We start from the raw sequence: 22,146 nt of genomic DNA, 5'->3' as shown, positions 1-22,146 counted from the left end.
CTAAAATTCCTCTGTTTAAGTTTGAACACGTTGTCTTATCACCACAGTCCCTGATGAAGGGTCCCTCTCTAGCATCCCTATAGGCCCCCTTCAGATACTGGAAGGCTGCTATGAGGTCTCCATGCAGCCTTCTCTTCTCCAGGCTGAACAGCTCCAACTTTCTCAGCCTGTCTTCATACAGGAGGTGCTCCAGTCCCCTGATCATCCTCGTGGCCCTCCTCTGGGCTTGCTAGAGCAGCTCCGTGTTCTTCTTATGTTAAGGACACCAGGACTGTACACAATATTCCCAGTGGAGTCTCATGAGAGCAGAGGGGCAGGATCACCTCCTTTGGCCTGCTGGACATGCTTCTTTTGATGAAGCTCAGTATGTGACTGGCTTTCTGGGCTGTGAGCGCACACTGCCCAAAATGAAAAAGAATTTCTTATATCCTTACAAAACCTGTGCTTTGGTTTGCAGAAGTAGCCCAAAGATTCAGTACATCAGGCTTTTCCATGTGTGTGTACTCATGGTTTTTTGTTATTTGGTTGGTGTTTTTTGTTTGTTTGTTTATTTTCCAAGTGTTCTGTAGACTATAGCCTTGTAACATTAACAGAGAGCAGACTTTGAGGCTGCTTAGCAGCAGTGACAGCAAAGCTCTTGAAGGTTGTGATCCTTTGAGTTAGGAAAGAGAAGAAGGGTAGCAGCAGGATAGTCTGTGTTTACTAGGTATACTTAGATTATAACCTCAGACTGAAACCTGGGACAGTTAATGCTGCTAATACTGAAATTGGACCAGAGCTCTGTTCATGATATGAGTGTTCAGAATCATATCTTTGCTGGAGGGTCAGATGACTTTGCCTTTGGCTAATTTTTCATAATACAAGGCTTGCATACTTTGCATTTATATAATGCATTTGTTTACATCTGCAGAGTGATCTCATGAAACAGTAAGTTCAGATATGCAAATGAATTATTTTATTCCTAAGAAAGTTGGGGCTGTTCAGCCTGGAGAAGAGAAACTGTATGGTGATCTCATAGCAGCCTTCCAGTATCTGAAGGGAGCCTACAAGGATGCTGGAAAGTGACTCTTCATCATGGACTGTAGCAATAGGACAAGGGGCAATCAGTTTAAACTCCAACAGGGGAAGTTCAGGCTAGCTATAAGGAAGAAATTCTTTACTGTGAAAGTGGTGAGGCACTGGAACAGATTGCCCAAAGAAGTGGTAAATGCTCAATCCCTGGCATTGTTCAAGGCCAGGTTGGACAGAGACTTGGGTAACGTAGTCTAGTGTGATGTGTCCTTGCCCATGGCAGGGGGTTGGAACTGGATGATTGATCTTAAGGTCCTTTCCAACACTAAGCATTCTATGATTCCTTTCTACTTAAGCATGGAAGCTGTATAGCTGTTTTGGACCAGACTTTGATAGCAGAAGGTCTTTGAACAAGTATTCTATTAAAAAAAACAAAACAAAACAAACTGAAGCTGGGAAATATTACAGACATACATTCAGAAAATGCTAATTCCATGCACTTCAGATGAGACTAGAACTGTTTTCTTAAGTGGAATCAATCTTCAGAAATGTCACATTAAATGTGAAAGCTTAAGTCTTCCTTAAGGAGAAATTGCAACATATTTTCGAAACTGTACAGTAAGAATTGTGTAGTTATGTATAAGATAATTTAGGAATGGAAGGAAAAAAGTTCAGAACTTTTTTTCTCTTCTTCCTCTAGGTGGCTGACGATGGTTATGGTGTTTCTTATATCATCTTGGATGAAACCTCCATCCATTTTCATGTCTCCAGCAAAATATCTTGCTCTAAGACGGTAAGAATCAGTCCTTTTGTACAGTTTAATAAATCTGTTCTGATATCTGCTTATGAAACTGTTCTACAGATTCTCTAAATGAAATTAGTAGGACTTGCAAGATACAGTTACAATTTGCCTTTTCTTCCTCAACATATGCTGTTTTGTTGGGGGTGGGTTTTTGTCTCCACTTTACAAAAGTAATACCTTTATTAACCAAGGAAGCCATATTCTATTTCACATATGGTTTCAAGCATAAACAAAGCCCATAGTTGTCTTTACATATGAGTAGTTCCTTGGAACTCATGTAAAATGACTCATACCTGTCCAATAGACAGTAAGATTTTTTTGTTGTTACAGTTTGGCTTCGATTTTTCTCTGGTTGCAATTGTAAAGACAGAGTAAAATGTATGCTCCCTATTCTTCAGATCTTTTTGGTTTAAATAATACTGAAAGAAGGTGGCACATAAATTGTAATCTGTGCTTGAGAAACATAATTAATAAAAAATTTATTAGAGTAACACCCATTGTTAGAATGTAGTAGATGTCATCTATTGAGTAGTCTGCTGTTGCAGAGGCATCCAAATCATCTTTCCCTTTTAGATTTTTATGACTTTAATAAACATGCTGAGTTTGTTTAGGATAGCATAACTGAACTAGTTTCCCTTGTTTGACCTTAACTTGTCTGAAACATCATGGTGCTTTTGGTTAATCATTAAAGATGAGGAAACACAATTTTATTTTTTCACAGTTCAAATTGTTCTTCAGATGAGTATTAGCTTGTATGTTAAATTTCCCTGTGTTTTACTTACTGGTCAAAGGTCCATACAGAAAAGACAGCATTTTATGCGTGTGGCCTTGATATTACTAGAGTCTTTGTAGTAAATCCTGGAATGTAGCTAATAATTTATTTTTCTAATCCTACCTCTTCCTTGTACCTTTCATCTCACACCTAGAATAAACAGAACAAGTTCACAGTTTGTTTACACTTAGATAACTGTAATTTTCATTTTCAATATTTTAGATACTTTTTCAATGGCAAAAAAAATCAGGGTTCTCATAGGAACTCGAAATAGAAAAACTTTTTCTGCTCTTTTTGGTATTTCTATGTCATTAGTGAGAGACTTTTTGAGCGTTCGTTTTCTGAAAATTAGCTTTTGCAAATTCTTGTGTAAGAAAACAGTACTGAAACCCAGCTATTTTAAAGTCACAGAAAGCTATAGAGGCATCTGTTTTCAAAAGGAGATGATCTCAGTTCTGTTTATAGGAAAGTAAATGCATAATGACGAACTCAGTAATAGCAGAAGACTGGATTAATTTGTATAACATTAAATATTTTGTGATTTAAATTCCTCATTTTATGGTAAAATAGATACTCTAGTTCTCTAAGCTCCAAAATTAAAAAATGCTAAAAGGTTCCTTCTTTTGCCTAAAAGATGACTGTTGATTGACAGTACAACTCTTTGGTTTTGTTTTTTTGTTTGTTCCTTTTTAAAGGATTCTCATCGTTTTGGGAAAAACATCGCAAAAGCAATGGTTGACATCATGCATTTATTTAACCTTAGCAAAAACTGTAACAAGTGATTCGCCTTATTGGTACCAAGCGATCGCCTGTTGTGGGATGTGAGCTCTTCTGTACAGTGAACGAAGGCAAGGTTTGTCAAACAGTAGCTGGTGAAGAAACTGAGTCAGCATCTTCTTGATCACCTATGAAAACCTTAGCACTGTATTGAATGTTTCATTAATTTTTTTCAGTAGTTTGGAAGAGTTTGTTCCACAAAGGATGGCTTTTGAAATCTTGTCTGTTTCTAGCGATGTAGTATCATTGCATGAAGTCATGTATATTCTAACTCCTACAGTTTTCTCTTAATTTGTACACACTTGCTCTTTTCTTACTTGAAATTAGACTACTTGTATTCCAGAATCAGAATGATAAAACACACCATCTTAAACGCAAATATTAGAAAAAGTTCAATTTGCTGTGTATTCATAGCAGAATGTTCTTCAATGCATCTGCTGCTTTATGTCAAAGAATGACAAAACTTGTGGCTGTTTGCCTTTATTGTTTTCTGTTGTTTGGGTGGTTGTTTTTTTTTGTTTTATTTTGTTTTTTTTTTTGTTTGGGTTTTTTTTTTAGGTTTTTTAAAAGGAAATTTCTGTAAAGCAGACAAAACCTCCCTTATATGACCCACTGTAACACAAAGAGTTGTAAAAACTTTGGGGGTTTTGGAAAAAAAAACCACAACATTGTTGTAGTAGTCCTACATCAGGTAGTAAATTGTGTTGCCTAAGTAGCAGGTACCACATTTTTCTTACTACTTTACAAGCATGTTTGCCACATCATTTTATTTCTCTATAAATAAATGGACCTGTGTGCTTGTTCAGTTGAGTGCCTTAAAAAAAAAAAAAAAATAATATCCTAAACCCAGGAAAAAAACTGATTGTGAGACCTGGTTTTACATTGTCTTACTGGTGAAGGAGGTGAAATAATAGTATTTCAGATGCAGTTTTCAAATTGTAAGTTAGATTGATGTGGCATAAGTAGAATTGAATATGTTGCCATATGGTGGGTGCAGTTAGGTTTGCAGCTCTAATGAAAGGCTCCCATGAGTCCCAATGAAATGCAGGAATAATTTTGTTTCAGATCTACAGATACACCCATGTTTAGGTTGGTGAGTGGTATCATTGGTCATTTGAGGTGAGAGCTTCCGGATCCAAGGGAATGCCAATTTAGTTAAAAGCAACCAGTCTGATAGCCTATGAAGCAAGCTGCTGCGGAGGCTGATCAATTGCAGGTTGCCTGCTTTCAGCCTGAAAGGACCACTACTACTTTGCCAACCACCTGCATGAGAAGGACAAGCTATTAAAGCAGTGGAAAATAGCTCCAGAATGGGAAAATTCTGGCTACTTCAAACTCCTACCAGGCGATGGTTTTGGTCAAGCAGTATCTGAAGGATACAAGACGGAAGGGGAAAGCTATTTCATTCAAAAAGGAGCACAGTGTTTCCAAGCACAGAAATGAAGGGGCTACTGCAAAATAGAGTAACTTTGTATGTAATGCTTCTCTTCCCTAGGCTTTTAGGTGTGGTTTCTTTTTACATCCGGCAGTGCAGTAAAGTGTACCTGTTAGTACAACAAGTCTTTTATTTTGTTTTAAATATAAGGTACATGCTGTTTGGAAATACAGTGAATGATGCTCTACAGCTATGCTGATTTTAAAAGGCCTTTGGGGATGATACAAAACTTCTCATTAGACTTTGAATGTTTTCTGGCCAGTATTTCTTAACTTTCTATGCCTCTTCATGTTTTTGTTATTTTCATTTTTACTCTGATCTAGCTATTAAAACACCTGTACATGTATGTTTGATGTGGAAAACTTCAAAGATCCCAGATGCATGCTTATAAAGAAACCTTCACAGGAACTGGCCAAAGACACTCATTTGGACACTTTGAAATAAGCCTTACTGTAGCTGGCAGGCCTGGTATTTGTCAAACTACTGCAACAATTTTATAGTGATATATCCTTTGAGAGCTGCAGAAACAATGCACTGGGGTTTTTGCCCCCCCCCCTTTTTTTTTCTTTTTTTATTTTATTTTATCAACCACTGACCAATCTGTGCTTAAATTAACATTAGGGCTTGTAGGATTTTCTTCAAAAAAGTTTAGATATGACTCTCAGGTTTTAAATGTTTCAAGTCTAATTGTAGTTAGTGCAGTTATCAATGCAATTTTACATTCTTAGAGAGTTAGACTAGTTGGCACAGAAAGCGCTTTTTTTTCTATTATAAGTGTTTTAAACATTTTGTGGGATTAAATGTATCTTTTTAATTTGGGACAGATCACAATTCTTAAACAGATAAGATTTTTATTTCATTTTCTTTAAAATATCAAAGCGTGTAAATAAACTATGCTTTTTGGATGTAAATCTTAGAAATCCACAGTGAACGTAGGTTCTTAATAATTAATTTAAATCTTTATGTTTGATATTGTGTACATACAGTAAAACTGCTTGCTTTTTTGCTCAAAAGCCATAGGAATGTGACTGAAATGACCTAGATTTAAATGAACCTTCTAGTATAATGTACTCTATAATAAAGTTAAAAGTTCATATTCCAGAAATATTTATGTATTTCTGGAATGTTCATATATTTGTTCATATTCATGTTGAGAAAAAGTACTAATTTGTTACTAAAACCTTGATTCATTTATTCTCAATTAGTGATTTAAGAGCTTAGGGTTGAGTAAAAGTCAGGTTGGATGATAAGATCTTGACCTGTTTATTTAACAGCAGGGCAGAATTGGTGGAATACCTCAAATGTGCATTTTTCAAATTTCTTATTGCCGCTATTTCATGCCAGAAATTAGGAAAGCATTAAGTACCTTTACAGACTACCATTATGTAGGGCTAACACCATACCTAACTAAATATTCTTTAAAGGGTTGGGTTTTTTGGGAGACTAAGGAAGTGTGTGACTGACCTTGAAATTCGTGCTTCTAATTCAGCCTTTGTACCAGCTGTTTTCTCCCATAAAAGTATATTAATTTGAGCTGGTTTGTGTTCTCCTTTTATATTTTGTTCAATTACTCTCCACCTATGGTTAGTTATTTACATCCAGTGCTTTGTTGCTCTTTCCTACGTTCTTCAGTGACTTCAAAAAGTAAAATAAAATTTCACAATTACACTACCTAGTACAGTGTCTAATATCTTTTCTGTCTTTTTCCCAGCTCCCTTGCTGCTGTTGCTGGACTTGTGAAATCACTGCTATTAAATCTGGTTCAGAATGGCAGTAGCAGACTATTCAGTCTATTTTAGAAGTAACCTATACATGTCTTGTTAATTACTAGGGAGTGTGGTAATGGACTTCTCTTTTTTTTTTCAGGTTCAGTAGAAAGAAGAAACAGCACAGGTCTTGCTTTACATGAGCTTTTTTCGTATGACACAAGTAACTGATGGAATATTTATGTGAAACAGTTCTGGTTACAAGCTAGTGGATAGCACTAGTTTGATCTTTACAGCGAATAACCTGTAAAGTATGAATGGTAAAGTAGTGGAGAACTAGTTCTGGCACAGAAAGTTGACATTGTTATATAAACCACTACCCCAAGCCCTCTACACAACCTGCCACTTTTGTGTGATAGATAATTTTCACAGCCATTTAGCTTGCTACTTTTCTGAATGTTGCAGCCTTAGCTACATGAAAGAACAGTGATTTCAACTTCACACTTCATTTCTTAGATACTGTTAGCTCCTGCTTCTATTTCACACATTGCCCACCAAAGCTGGATACCGAAGTTGTAAACCCTGTTCTGTTTAATCTGAACAAAAAGACTGTATGGAAACTTTCTAGGCTCAGAAAATAAAGATTTATTGTGCCTTCCCCCCGCCCCCGAAACTGAAAACATCAATAGAGAAAAGGAAAAGTTGAGGTTCATTTTCTCCTTTCAAGGAAACTTTTTCTCTTACACGGCCATAGGTAGTGTAGTGTTTTCTCAGCTCAGAAATCTCTGTGACAATTCCCAGGTTTACAGAGTGAGTTGTAGAAAGAGCTCAAATCACAGAAGCTGGAAGTCAGCTATTTCACAGCATCACAGAATGGCTGAGGTTGGAAGAGGTTTCCAGAGGTCATCTGGTCCAAACACCTGGATGCTCAGGACCATGTCCAAAGGGTGTTTTGAGTATCTCCAGGGATAGAGACTCCACAACCTCCTTGGATTACCTATGCCAGTGTTCAGTCCCCTACATGGTAAAAAAGCGGTTTCCTTATGTTCAGAAGGAAACTCCTGTGTTTCAGTTTGTGCCTATTGCCTCTGGTCTTGCCAACGGGCACCATGGCAAAGAGCCCGGCTCCCCTTCTTTGCACAGTCCCTCCTACTTTGTATTTCCAGGCTCAACAGTCCTGCCTCTCAGCCTTTCTTCATACAGGTGCTCATATTCATACATACGCCCTTAGTCATCTTTTTGGCCCTTTGGCCACTCACCAGTACGACGCTGCCTCAGCACTGGACACAGTACTTCGGTGTGCTCTCACTAATGCATTCTTCCTCATGGGTAATAGCACACAGCCCCTACTCGGTGCCGGGGTCCTGGTTCCTCTCTGGCTCCTTGTACCGCGGTGTGATTTCCCACCCGAACTATGCGCTACATCCTAACGAACAAGCCTCCGGGCGCTCGGTGCGCGTTGCGGTCACGCGTCCGGTCACGTCGCGTCCGTTAAAGTCGCGCCGCGCAGTGCTGGAGGAGCCGCTGTGGCGCAGGGTAAGCGGCCGGAGCCTCGTCCCGTTCCGCCGGAGGACCTGCTGGGGGAGGCGGCAGGGCAGCCGGAGCTTCCGGCCGGGGCTCGTCTCCCTGTCCAGCCCCGGTGGCAGTGGTGGTCGGTGCATGTGGGTCAGAGAGCTCTCAGCGCTGACAGCTGCCGGGCCGGAGGCATGGGCGGCTTCGCCCTCCCCATATTGGCTAGGTCTGAACCTAGGAACAGTGGTGGTGGCAGTACAGGGGTATTTTGGCCCATGTTTTCATAACGGGGCCTCGTGGTGCACGAGGGAGAGGTGCTTTGGCTCACGTTGCTTATTGGAATGGTGGCATGGCAGATAAAGTTCGGTCTTATTGTGCTATTTACTGATACAAACTTAAAACTATAATTATCATAAATTCACAGAATGATTTGGTTGGAAGGATCCTTAAAGCTTATTCAGTTCCAACCCCCTGCCATGGGCAGGGACACCTTCCACTAGACCAGGTTGCTCCAAGCCCTGTCCAGCCTGGTCTTCAACACTGCCAGGGATGGGGCAGCCACAGCTTCTCTGGGCAACCTGTGCCAGGGCCTCACCACCCTCGCAGGGAAGAACTTCTTCTGTGTATATAATCTGAATCTCCCCTCTGTCGTTTTAAAGCCATTCCTCTTTGTCATGTCAATACAAGTCCTTGTCAAAAGCCCCTCTCCAGATATCTTGTCAGCCCCTTTAGGCACTGGAAGCTGCTCTGAGCTATCCCTGGAGCCTTCTCTTCTCCAGGCTGAACAAGCCCAGCTCTCCCAGCCAAGCTGTCTAAGCGTATTACATCAATTTTTTTTTTTTTTTTTTTGGCTACTAAAGCCAAGTAGTAAAATTCTGATTTAAGTCTGAATGCTGTTAATGTGTTCAAAATGCACAAAGAATGTGCTCTGGTAAAAGCAGTTGGTTTGTGTTGGCATGGTGGCTTGCATTTTCTGACAGATTCAGAACCCCAACAACCTCTTCTAGATTATAAATTCCACAGTTTTGTGTTAATTGGGTTAATCTTCATTATTATATGTACATGTTGTTTGATTAAGACTATTTTGTTCACTCCTAGATAGAAAAACTATTCAGAAGAATATAAAAATATAAAATTTCATTATCTTCAATGGGGAAAAAAAAAAAAGGAAGCTATTGACAGTATGTCCATGAGTATGGAGAGATCCTTTGATATAATAGACAGTGGGCTTCTGACTGTAATATTTAGTCAAAATAGTCCTGTTAGTTCTGAAAACTTAAATCTGGAAACTGTAGTAATTAATAATCCCATTGAAGAAGGATTGTGCTCTAGTCAAGACAATCATTTACGCACTGTAAATGTGGAAGATACTTTGTTAGATCACTTCAAGTATCCACTTGCCAGTGAAAATCAAGATACAGTAATAAAAGTTGAAGAACAGCCACATGGAAACAACAGCTGTGATGAGGATCTTGAAAAATACAGGGATTTAAATCCTCCAGAAGAAGCTGAACATATGCATTCACCTTACCTGCCTTCAAATGGTGTCCCCCTTCTTTCTTCTGTACTGATGCAGAATAAAAATCGCAGTGTTCCAACTTCAAGCATTTTCTCTCCTGAAGGAACATCCAGTCAGAATGTCAGGGAGATACCAGTAAGATTAAGTGAAATAGGAATTTTCATACATTCATGCTTGTTTGTGATTACATGTGGGGAATTGCCACATTAAAACTTATGCGAGAACCAAATAATGTTTAAAGTTAACATTTTTTACTAGAACAAACTTAGTAGTAAATACAGAAATTAATTTCTAGTTTATATTGCTAGAAGTAGCATGCAGTTGAAATATGGTTCTGACTGTAGTTCTTCTTTGTCAATGTTATGAACCATATTTTTAAGTGGCTGTGTAGTTATTTTGCTTATTAAAAGAACTTTATCATGTCACACATGCGCCCACTTTGGTTTTGTATACTACTGTCTGTATTAGCAACTATTAAGACAGTTGTACAAAGTACAAATAGAATATTAACTTTTGTTCTTTAGTTCCACAGGTCATCTTAAAATCTGTAGTCCAAATGAGTTAAAAAGTAACTTATTTGCAGCAGTAAACTGCAGCTGGAAATGTTAAGTCTTCATGGGGAAAGTAGTTTCGTAAGAGAGGGGTTTCCTATTGCTTTCAATGTCTGGTAGTTTATAGTTTGAAGTTACATTTTCTATGTTTGATCAATTACTATCTAGAAAGGTATGGAGCATAAAGCTTCTTGTGATGCTCACAAGACAAAATCCACCTGCTTCTAAAGGGGCACTGAGGTCTCAAGATAACTTCCTTTGTGAGGCTATCTTGCAATAATTAAGCATACCCATTGACTTTTTTTCCACATAAATATTTTGACAAATGGTGCTGTTCTCAGATTCCAAAATGAAAAGCACTAAAAGCCTCACAAAAATCACTTTGTTGAAAATCACTACACACAGTGGGGCTGCCTGTGCAGGGAAAGTTCTGTCACAGAAATGATTGCTACCCAGCCCAGTGTGTTTCCTAGTGGTGTTTCACCCTGAGGTGTTTGAGGTTTGCTGTGATAGTTACCTTACGTTTTCTGGTTTTCTTTTTGATTTCAGATTACGATATAGTTTTGAAGTATCTCTGGCTTGGAAGGTTTTTTACACACAATAATGCTCAGGACACACACAGCACTCAGTATTTTTAGTAGTTGTTTAATAATCGAGACCTTCAATCTTTTGAAATGTTATTAAGATACAAAAGACTGGTGGAATCCTCTAGAAAATAAAGATGTGATTAAGAAATAACAGTTGCTTTCTTCAAAGTTAAGTTGAAGATAGGGAAAATTTGTTAGTCTCTGTACAAGGAGCTGAAAATGAAACTTAGAAAAAGAATCTTTCTGACCAGCTCTCTTTCTAGTATCCTTACAGTTCATCATACTAAATCTGCAGGTTTCCTTAATCTGCCCTGTTTCTTGAAGGATTAGGACAAAATTCCACGAGATTATAAATAATTTTATTGAAAGAAAGCAAGCTGATCGATTGTTTCAATGCTGCTTGCTTTCCCTCCTAAACTGCTGTCAATATGAAGAGGAAGCACAGCACATACAGATAGAGAACAGATTTTCTAGTCTGAACAACCACAATTCTAATTTGAAACTAGAAAATTGTTGATTTCTGGTTTTGTTCCATTTTCTGTTAGTTTGGTTTGATTTTGAAAATACACTTGTAGGTATTAAGTATGCTATTATAGTTATAAATGCATTAGATCTAAACCATAACTGTATTTTGAACAGAAAAAGCAGAAATAATATTCTAAGTATAAGATGGTATCTGGTAATGCTCAGTGGGCTGCAGCATTTATGTGCTTAATTATGTAATGAAAATCTAAATAACTCCCAATTTCCAAGGTAACTTTAAGGCAGATTTTTGTTTATTCATTTTGCTTTTCAAAAATGAATCCTACATAAAATAGTTAGAAATAAAACATTCTTTTCTTCAGGTGTTCAGATCATTCATACCTCCAGTTGCAGGTGAGAATGAAGATATTTGTTCTGATCAATTTGAAGGAATCCCAAAGAGTACTATGCAGTTAGAAAACTTGACAAATTGCTTAAATGGTAAGTTCCCAAAGTGACTGGGAAGGACTTTTTTTTTTTTTCTTTTTCCTCCTCTTATAAGCTTAGGGAAGGATTTAAACAGCTAAATATGTTAATTGTGCAATTTGGCAAATCGTAGTATGAGCCTCTCTGGTAATGTAGATATAACTAAGATGTTTGAAAGGAGATTGGATCACTGTTTGATCGTGTGTGTTGATGTTGCTTCAACCACTTAGTTCAGTCTTCCTTTTAATTTTCTCCCCAGTTCCTTCAGGTGACTGTGAAGAATATATTCCTTCTTGCAGGACATTTTTTATTTTTTATTAAGTTGAACAACATTTTTATTTCACTTTGAAGTTTGACCAGCGGTTATGAAAGTTGGGTGGTTTGTACTGATGCTGCTGATGACATTAAGCTTGTGAGCAGGTGTTTGGTATATTCTGCCCTTAACCTGTTCACTGTCCTGCTCAGGGTTAAACTGACTGCTAGGCTTGATCTTACAAGGCAGTTTATCTTGAAGCTAAATAAATTCTACAAAATAATCACAATAAACCTTTTAAAGACATCAAAAAGACCCCAAATGAAGCCTGTTTTTCCCAGCAAGCCTGTTACAAAAGAATATTAAATACTTCTTTTACAAGAATGTAATGTAGTGACACCAGAATGTCTTTCATTGATCCTGTAAAGGAGTTCTTGGTATAAAACACTGATCTTTTTATAAATAAAACATGCTTTATTTTATGTGCTAGAATCTGCGAGTGATATCTATGGCTTACCTCAGACTAGTGCTTCTGTCTATGATGAAATAGTAAGTATGCATGCAAGATTTTATTATTATTGGAAGGATCTTTCCAAGTGTTGAATATCTAAAATGTGATTTATTCTGTGCCAGAGGGTAAAAGGTTCTTTCAAACACTGTCTTATCTGATCTGTTCAGAAAAGAGAGGGAAAGAAAAATGTTGCTCTGTAGATTTCTTACACTGCTACATTGTGGAGAAAGGAAGAATAGCACCTGGAATTTTCTTCTTTTTCTATTCCTGCTGGCTCCTCCTCTTAGCCATCTGCACACTCTCATTCCAGTTCAGGCCAGTTGCTTGGGTGTGTGTGTGTATGAGACTTCTAAGGCCACCTAAACACAGTGGGACTCTGCCAAATGCCACTGGACAGCCGACTGGTATTTGAGCCTTTATCCCATGTGCAATGCATATGAAGAAACAGAGCTAAGGGTGAAAATCTGGCTTTTACATTAACATTCCTGGCCTATGGAGATGTAGAATCAGAGGACGGGTTGGATCAGTTTGGATTGGAAGGAACTTCAAAGGTCATCTAGTCCAACCCTCTGCAACGAGCAGGGACATCTTCAGCTAGGTCAGGTTGCCCAGAATCGCATCCAGCCTGGCCTTAAATGTCTCCAGGGATGGCGCATCTAGCACCTCTCTGGGCAATCTGTGCCAGTATTTTACCACGTTCATTGTAAAAAAATTCTTCCTCATGTCCAACCTGAATCTTCCCTCTTTTAGTTTAAACCCATCACCCCTTGTCCTGTCGCAACAGGCCCTGCTAAAAGGTCTCTCCCCATCTTTAAATACTTAGAGGCTCCGTATCTTTCTTGTACTCAGGACTCCAGAGTTGGACACAGTACTCCAGGTGGGGTCTCACCAGAGCAGAGTAGAAGGGCAGAATGTTCTTTGCAACTTAGTCTCTTAAAATGCTTGAATTTTTCAAATGTAATTTCATTGATATATGCAAGACAAACTCGAGAAATTCAGGTATTTCATGAAAGGGAGATTTCTGAAATGCCATGACATACAGTAGTTAATCACCATAGCAGAAGTTAATTTTAGAATGTAGGTATAACTGAATTTGCAGTCCGGTCTCAGATGACTACTTCTTACTTAGACTAATACCCAATGATCCCCAGTTAAGTTATATAATTCAAGATTAATTTTTGTTTTGCATAATTTGCTGTGACTATTGCCTAACTTCTCCATGGCAGTTTAGAAATCGATTGATGCTTTATGATGTTGGAGAAACTGAATGCCATTGCTACTATGAAGTATGCTACTATTCATTGTTATTCTTCAAGAATATCTTTACTTGAAATATAGCCAAAAGTCATTCTGCTATTGGACATGTAAGTTAACTATTCTCAGTATCATATTTGAATACAATCCTCACTTTGAAACTTATTATTTCGGCAATAAATTTTAAAATTTATTGTATTTGCTTAAAATTTAAAGTAGATTTTAAAGCATGCCTGTTAAGTGTTAAATCTTCATATTTCAGCCTGAGATAAGACAGGCAGTTAGTAATGTTACTGAGAATCAACAAGATAGAGCAATTTTTCAGAGTTCAAATGTTGATGACTCTGGCTGCAAGTTATTAGGATTGCATAGTGTAACGGAGGAATCCAGATGTTCACACAGAAATGATTGCAACCCTGTGGTAATTATATCCTGTAATTGATAGCAAAATTGTATTCTAGAGAAAATTAACTTCAGGAAATCACAGTTAGTAAATGTGCTATCAAAAATAATAAAGCAGTCCCTTTCTTGGATTCAGAGTCTGTATTTTATCTCATTATAGTGCTACTTTATATAGAGATTATTTTCTATTTGACAGCTGGAAACAAAGAACCCCAATGCGAAGTTTACTTCATCCAAAGGAAAAGTTTTTATTTAAAATTACAGCTAAATAAATTAAATGAAACATGAACAATTTCAATGGCATGTTCTGGTTACGGAACTGAATCCACAGCCAGCTCTAGTATATAGCTAGAATCAGCTCTATAAAGCCCCGTGAAGCAATTTAGAGAATCAGGAATCTCTATCACCTAGGCTGAGGAGCTACAGCATTAGATCTCAGTAGCTGCTTCAAAAACTAAATTGAAATTAAGGGGCAACAAGCAAACATGTAATGTCATAATGATCTGTTTGTTTGAGAGATTCCAGTCTGTGATTATGCAGCTTTGTAAGACAGCTGGTACTCTTATGAAAACCTTTTTAGCTTAGAATTATAGTTTTTAGATGAAAGCTAATCATTAGTTATTCGTTCCAGGTTATCTGCCAGCTGGAAGGAGGTACTCAAACATTCTGTGTAAGCAGTTGTGGTACACAAGAACTAAAACCAGTCCATCTAATTTTGGAGAATCACAACCAACATAATTATCTTCAGTCAGGTATAATAAAAATTAAAATTATCTCTAGCCTGTCAGATAGTATGTTAATGTGCAACTGAATGTGTTTATATTCTTAAGCAGCAACAGCAGGACGTGAGTCAAAGATAATGTAGCTATCACCAGTTGTTATTTTATTTTACTTTGCAACTGGAAAATTGCTAGGCACTTCAGTGTAATAAAAATTATGTAAAGGATATGCTGAATTTATGGAAAGTTATTTTATATATATATATATATATATATAATATTTCCATATAAAGCGCGTTTAGTACAAACGCGCGCGTACATTTGCATTTACCCTAGTTTGCCACCGTGTGTCACTGTTTCTTTATTAACGGGGAGCAGCGTTGAGGGCTGTCTTGGAATTCAGAATGTCTCACTAATATTTACATAATTATGTGAACTTGAAATACCATCAATTTTTAAAGAAAGTAGTTTAATGAAAAGTGCTTAAAGATAAAGAAAGTAGTTTAATGAAAGGTACTTAAAGATATTTAAATGTAGTTGCACACTTTAATCTTAGCAGCAGCAAAGTATTTTAGTGTAGTTTAGTTTTAATTTAAATAAGTATTTTTTTTACCCAAATACAGCTTTCTTAAACACATTAATAACATTGTTTATTTCATTATGTATTATTATGACTTTATGACAGTGGTGGACTTTGATGGCAATGAGAAAACAAAGTTTTTAATAGCACCATACAAGCACAGATATTGCTGCTCTCAATATCAATAGGTGCTGAGTGTGAGCATTTCTGGGCAGATGTTCTAGGTATAGAGCCTATTTACTTATATTTGCCAGAAGCCATCAGAAAAGTAAACCAGGCACATGCAAGTTAAAGCTCATGTTCCTTTATAAAATCCAAACTCTCATTCATTTGCTGTAATGGTAGAGAAGAAAAAGCTGAGGAGGAATGCACTGGCATATGTTTTTTTTTAGTTTTTATTTTCTTGAGCTTCCTTCTGTTTTTACATCAAATAAAAGAATTTGGTCCAGAAATAAAACTTTTGCATTTTCCTTCTTTAATTGGGAAGGAAGTAAGTACAGGTATAAGATTCAACTTGTAATCTTACTGGCTGTTTTTTTTCTGCAAAAGCTAGGATGTTCATAGACTTACATGTAGGTCTTCACTAGGACTTACTCTAGGACAAAGACTTACTCTTACAGCAGTAGTTTCTCCGTAGTAATTTCTTTTTCCATAAGCTCAAGACCTCTGTTCCAGATGCTCTCTCAGAACTCTGTAAATTTGTAAAATAAGAACTGAGGATAAATATATTTAATTGTTTCTGATGTTCTTCTTATCAAAATATTTTAAGTCAATGGTATTTGAATTTAAATGTACTTGATGTCATAGAGTAAAAACTGCCTATGGTCAAATTCCTAGCCAAAAAATTGTTGGTGGTTGGTTTATCAGGGGTGTTTTTGTGTGGTCAGGTTTTTATTCGTGGGTTGTTTTTTTTTTGCAATGAAAAAAACATTTCTGAAGAGAAAACTTCTAGGTCCTTCATTGACAATGGTTATCGTAGAGTCAGTTTGGATTGAGAACTATGCTAACAGAAGGCAGACAGCCTCAGGTGATTTTTTTAATTAACAAAATAAGTTGAAGATACCAATTTACATGCATGCTTCATTCAAAAAATTTGTATGCATAAATGAAATTATTTACACCATGGGTAGTTCTTCAGGTAAGGGTCTTCTTTTCAGATGTGGACTATGCTGTAACAACTGTACTGGGGCAGATTTCTCCTCTTCCGGGTGAGCTGGTTCTAAGTGAGCAAAAGGTAAGGAAGCTCTGTCCTTTAAACTTGTCAATTTCACTATACACTCTTTTTCCTTTTCTTAAAAAGGGTTGTTAAGTCTGTGTTGGGTAGTAATAACTGTATGCATTTCCTAAAGACAGTTTAGGTAGTTTGGTTCTGTGCTCAGTATGCTTTCTGCATATAAAGTTTTCTGATTTCAACATTATCTAGAATATCAGAATTAAAAATATTGTTTTCCATAAGAAAAATAAATTCATTTCAGTTTTGAAACCTTGATTTTGGTATGATACGGAATATATTATTTCTAATAAACTTTTTAAGATTCTTTGGGGGTGAAGGAAAGCACATTGACTTTTACCAGAAGAAGGGGACTATTTCCTTCCAGTAGGTTTTTTTCTGCACTCTTTTCTCCTGTTTAGGATTTAACAGTCATTAAGTCTTTATATTTTTTGTTCATGTAAATTGAACAGAAGACTGAATGTCTTTGCAGATGTTTGGTTTCTCATGTGTTACTTCCAACAGAGCTGGTAGCAAGAATCGCTGCAATTTTTTGTTAACTTTTTATTTGCGTGAAGTGAAGATGTGATATTGGTACAAACACACCAAATGGTTTGTGGATAGCAGCCACTATTATAAAAAAAGGAAGAAAAACCTCAAGGGTCAGGATGAATAATGACCGAGGGTAGTCTTTAATCCCTAGAGGTGGTAATATCTGCAAATCGGTGCCTAAGCATTCTGGAGCAGTGATGTAGTCAAGCTTGTAATTTTCTAGCTTTATCCAAAATCAGTTGTTTCCTAAATATCTTCTTTTGCTTTAGATATATTAATTTTCCTCTTCTTTATGGTAAGATAGGTTAGTCTCCTATTTACAGTTATTCACTATTCCTCTATTACTGGTAGTACCAGCATAATCCTAATTGTTCTTCCCTTGTCTTTCTACATAAGCAGGTCCTTATTAATCGTATGTCTGAAGAGACAACAGGCCTGTAGTGTGTTTTCTTGGTCTGTGAGCTGATTATTTTTTTTTAATTTTGTTTAGTATTCTTCCAATTAGATGTCATATTGCAGATTAACCTAATGTAAATCATCAAGTCACTAGCCAGTTTCAATTGACTACTGGAATTAAAAGCAACTAAACCTAGAATTATCAGTAAATTGAAACTAGCGTGCCAATACTGCAGCACTGAAAGCTGTTCTTGGTTCTTTGCATTGGGAGAATTGGGATTCCTGACATACTGAATGGTTTCCAGGAAGAGATGCGTGCTGTTTTCATGGCTTTTTACTTCTGCTTGTTTTTATTAGGAACCTTGGCATTCACATTATCCCCTGCAGCATTTTCTTTGTGTTACTTCTGTTAACTTTCAAAAGTGGTTTGTTTTCTTTTACATAATATAAACAGGATACATGCATTTTCTCTTGAACAGTTTGAAAATGTACCTTTGCAACCAGTAGCTAGCACTGCCACATTTGATCTAGAATCAGATCTGCATGGGCTAGTGAAAACAACTTCAGAGGGGTAAGACTCATGAAACATCTTACATCCATAATGACTTGTATTTTAAGCTGGCAATAACATTTTCATGTTGCATAGCTGCTTCTCTCTTGTAACAAAAATGCAGTTCTGTAAGAGTGCTTTCTGTATGTATCTTGTTAGTCATGATGCCAGATGCTGGTGGTCCAGACTATGTAAAAGGGTTTCAGGTTAGGTTTCCAAATCTAATCAGCACATGTTTAGCCTATATGTCTAACACTAATGGATTTATTTTAATAATATTTAATTGTGGATCACTTTTAAATAAGATGCAAGTCCAGTGTGAAAGGTGAGAGAGCTTTGCAGTTGCACAACAGGCAGCTGTGGTGGATAGCAGGAAATTATGGGTTGCTTATTCTTTTTTCCTCATGTACTCTCTGAGGACACACTTGTTAAGTAGCACCAGTATTGGTGTAAAAAATAAAATCAGTATTTATTGTTTCAAAACTATAGAATAACTAGTTTTCATTATAGTTGTAGTTAGGGGTTTTTTTTCTAATTTTTTTCCTTTTCCAACCTCTTTAGCTTACCTTTTGGTTCAGGGCTTACAAGGTCTAAGAAACCATGTAACTGCATAAGATCTCAGTGTCTTAAATTGTAAGTAATAATTTATCAGCATTTAATAAATGCTTATAACAGTGCATGATGAAAGGACAAACGTAGAAATGTGTGCTTTAAAATGAACAGTAATGTCATGTCAATAATTAGTCATTTGAAACTGAGTTAGAAAGATCCCCATTTGATGTAAACTAGTGTCACACAAGCTCAGAATTTGGTGCAGAGGTGTAGATGACTGCTTATAATCCAAATTATGAAAATTAGAAGAGAAGCTAGAAGAATTGTTCAGAGCATATCTGGAAAATCCTATGTAGGCTGCAAATGCTATATACTAAAATGGATTTTCTCTTTCTTTCTTGCTGCTTTTGTACATAAATAATATGCACAAAGATGTACACATGATAATTAAAGGTTGATTCATTGACAAAGTAGGTATATTTTACAAAATGTAAAATTAAGAGAGAGAGAGAGAGCGGGTCTTTGTCTAGGTTTGGATGTGATTGAAGTTCAGAGGAAGGAACATTTTTCTTTAGTAGAAACTGAACATTTTGCCTAGAAGTAGAATTTAAATATTTACACTTAAAACAGTTAAGATTTTAATTTCTTATGTTATTTTACATGTTAATCATAGATACTGTGATTGCTTTGCCAATGGTGATTTTTGCAACAACTGCAACTGCAAGAACTGTTACAACAATCAACTTCATGAAACTGAGAGATTTAAAGCCATTAAGGTGAAAAAAAAGAGTACAGTACACATTGGTGTCAGCTTCATGTATAAAAAATACCGTGGTATTGTTTTTTCCAGTAGTTACAGTATTTGAAATATGTTATTTTTACTCTAAATAAAGCTAAGTGTTGTCTCTATTATTCCTACATAAAGAAAATTTGGGATTTCTTTCCTTTTTTCATAGAACTTCTGATACTTTGGGTTAAACTTAATGATGTGTTAGATGAATAATATTTTTTATTCAAGCCCAAATTTATTTCAGAATTATTTCTTTTTTCATTTGAAGGAGAATTTATTGTATCCCAAAATCACACAGTAAGGAAACAAATTATTACTATCCAAATTATTATTCTCGTTGGTAGATCTTCTACAGCTGTCCATGTTAGTCTTTCTGATTGACCTATGTTAAGTTGGCTCTGCTGGTAGCAGCACTGAACCCTGCACTAGTGAGAAGCAGATTGGTTCTACATTTGGAGACTGATGGAGTGAAGCAAAGAATAATATGTGGGCTAATTTTTGTGCGTATATCAAACAGCACAATCTGGGCAATTACTTAATCTAATGCGTGTATTATGTTTTGTACGTGTTAAAGTGATAATGAGAAGTATTCTTTTACTGCTGATGCTCGAAGAATATATGAACAACTTTGTGCTTCTTGTATACAACTCTCCAGAACAGTTTTTGTATCATTCACATAATTTTGGGATAGTACAGGACATTGATCTAATTAGAGTTAGACTTTACTACATCCAACCAGTCAAAGCCACAGCAGTTTTTGCTGTCAATATGCAACAACTAGTTTTCAAATCAGACGCTCGTCTGTAGTTCGGCTGATGGGGTTGTTGGTGTCTAAGCACTCCTTTCACTGCTGTAGGTGTCATCTTGTAAAGCACGATAGATCTTCTATGTCACTGATGAAAGCGTATGTGTACCATCCATAAATATTGCACATAAAGGGTATATAATCTCTTTACCTGTCCTTTAGTAGTCCATGGCATTGAGAGGTCTTAGTACATGACCTGCTGCTCCAATCCAATGCTGATGTGAGTGAAAGTCTTTGTATTGGGTCATTAATAAAAGAGGATGTATTTTAAACTTCTGAGATGTATGTAACTATGTAAGCAAGGATTCTTTTTTCACTGAGAACTTCTTATTTCTGGTGAAAGTGGCATCAGCAGTGAAAGAAAACGAGTCCCAAGAGAACAGTAGATTGATCTAGTAGATTTAGATTATTCCATAAAAGCAATGTAAGTTTCTTCCTGTGGTAGAAGCAGGCTGGCTTAGTGTTCTGCAGTCTTTGATTCCTGCTCTCACATGCCATGGAAGACTCCTTTATCAAAGGGCTTTATACCACCAATAATGAGAGTGGAAAGTAAGAAATATTTGTTAAACATTGTGTCACAGTCATTCAGGTGTCTGAAAACATTTCTTTGAATTTCTTGTAATCTAGCAATTTTTGTTTCAGGCATATCTTGATAGAAACCCAGCAGCTTTCTTGCCAAAGATTAAGAAAAGGGAACTAAAAGAAATTAAACCTCACCATAACAAAGGATGCAATTGCAAGCGCTCAGAATGCCTCAAGAATTATTGTGAGTGCTTCGAGGTGCGTCAGGTGAACTTCCCTCTCATCAGTTACTTCCTTAACTTTGTATTCTGTAACTAGCGATTGCTAAAATGAATTATTTCTTTCTTTGCATTTTTCATCACAATACTTTTTGGATATAAGAGGCACCATCTTTTTCTTGTCATGTCTTTAAAGAAGTGTATCTCGCTGAAGTTGATCAGCTAAAATTTTTGGTATTGGGGGCTCTCAATCAATGCCTTGCTCCAAAAGAAATGAGCAATGGATTTCTGCTGATCCTGGTAGTTTCTTTGCATCCATTACATTTTGTTATCTTGCAGAATTATGCACAAATTGATTGGATGACTGATATGTCTGTGTATATAACATCAATCTCCGCAGAGAATCCATGGGAAAAAAAATCTGTCTTGCTTTCCTACTGTATTGATACTGATGGTCTTGCTCTGGGTGTATCTGAGACCAGACCATCTAGAATAAGTCCCTGGTGGTATAGCTGCAATGGTTGCTTGAATCTATGTTTAGGTTAAGATTTATGCAATTTTTATTCTAAGTGCTCTTTATTTGCCAGGCTAAAATTATGTGTTCCTCTATTTGCAAATGTATTGGTTGCAAAAATTATGAAGAAACTCCAGAGGAAAAAACCCAGTCAAATGTGCCAAACTACATGGACTTTGGAAATAATGAAGAAAATAGCCCAGTTTTAACATCAACATTCAAAATGTTACCCAGATCGAAGAAAGACAGGTGATTATTTGGAAATAGCAATACATAATTCATTGGTCTGACTTCATTAATTTTTTGTGTAGCCATTTTTATTGTTATAGTGACAGATGGCCTATATACAAAAAATCACTTCACATAACATTTACCATCTTGTTTCTATAAATAAAAACATTATCTAAAGGAAAGGTTTTAAGTAGATAGTAACTTTAAGTAGATAGTATTCAGAGTTTGGGGATATATGTATTAGTTCTGCTTACAAAACAGCAGTTATTTATGTATTTATCACACATTTAATTTTCTGAACATTTTTCCTCCTTAGCTACTTTAGTTTTCCTTCAGTTTCTCTGTTCTTAAATTTTTCTGTGTTCAAGCATTCATTTCTAACAAAACCTTGACCAAAGAAGTACTAAGAAAATTGTTAATATTTCTCTGATGTTCAGTTAATAAGCATGCTTATATCACTGCTTCTC

At 36.5% G+C, this 22,146-nt stretch overlaps 1 protein-coding gene across 4 annotated transcripts in view; it reads left to right on the top strand.

Annotated features, from left to right (window-relative positions):
* The window catches only part of CPT1A (carnitine palmitoyltransferase 1A), a 57,597-nt gene extending 35,896 nt beyond the window's left edge, over nt 1-21,701 (top strand). For 3 of the 4 annotated variants that reach the window (XM_061462877.1, XM_061462878.1, XM_061462879.1), the window contains 2 exons: nt 1,712-1,804; nt 3,281-6,468. In XM_061462877.1, the coding sequence (XP_061318861.1) occupies nt 1,712-1,804; nt 3,281-3,367 (180 nt within the window). In that variant the 3' untranslated portion in view covers nt 3,368-6,468. Of the gene's footprint in view, nt 1-1,711; nt 1,805-3,280; nt 6,469-17,976; nt 18,069-18,608; nt 18,681-19,272; nt 19,376-20,836; nt 20,975-21,521 lie in introns of those variants that run through there. The other variant, XM_061462880.1, reaches the window with a different exon arrangement.
* The last annotated feature ends 445 nt before the right edge of the window (nt 21,702-22,146 follow it).

The sequence above is a fragment of the Pezoporus flaviventris genome, unplaced genomic scaffold, assembly GCF_033815535.1.
Source record: "Pezoporus flaviventris isolate CSIRO_AGI_PZ_B2104156 unplaced genomic scaffold, CSIRO_AGI_Pfla_v1 ptg000036l, whole genome shotgun sequence".
In the NCBI taxonomy this organism is placed as follows: Eukaryota; Metazoa; Chordata; class Aves; order Psittaciformes; family Psittacidae; genus Pezoporus; species Pezoporus flaviventris.
This window is presented reverse-complemented; position numbering and strand designations above follow the sequence as displayed.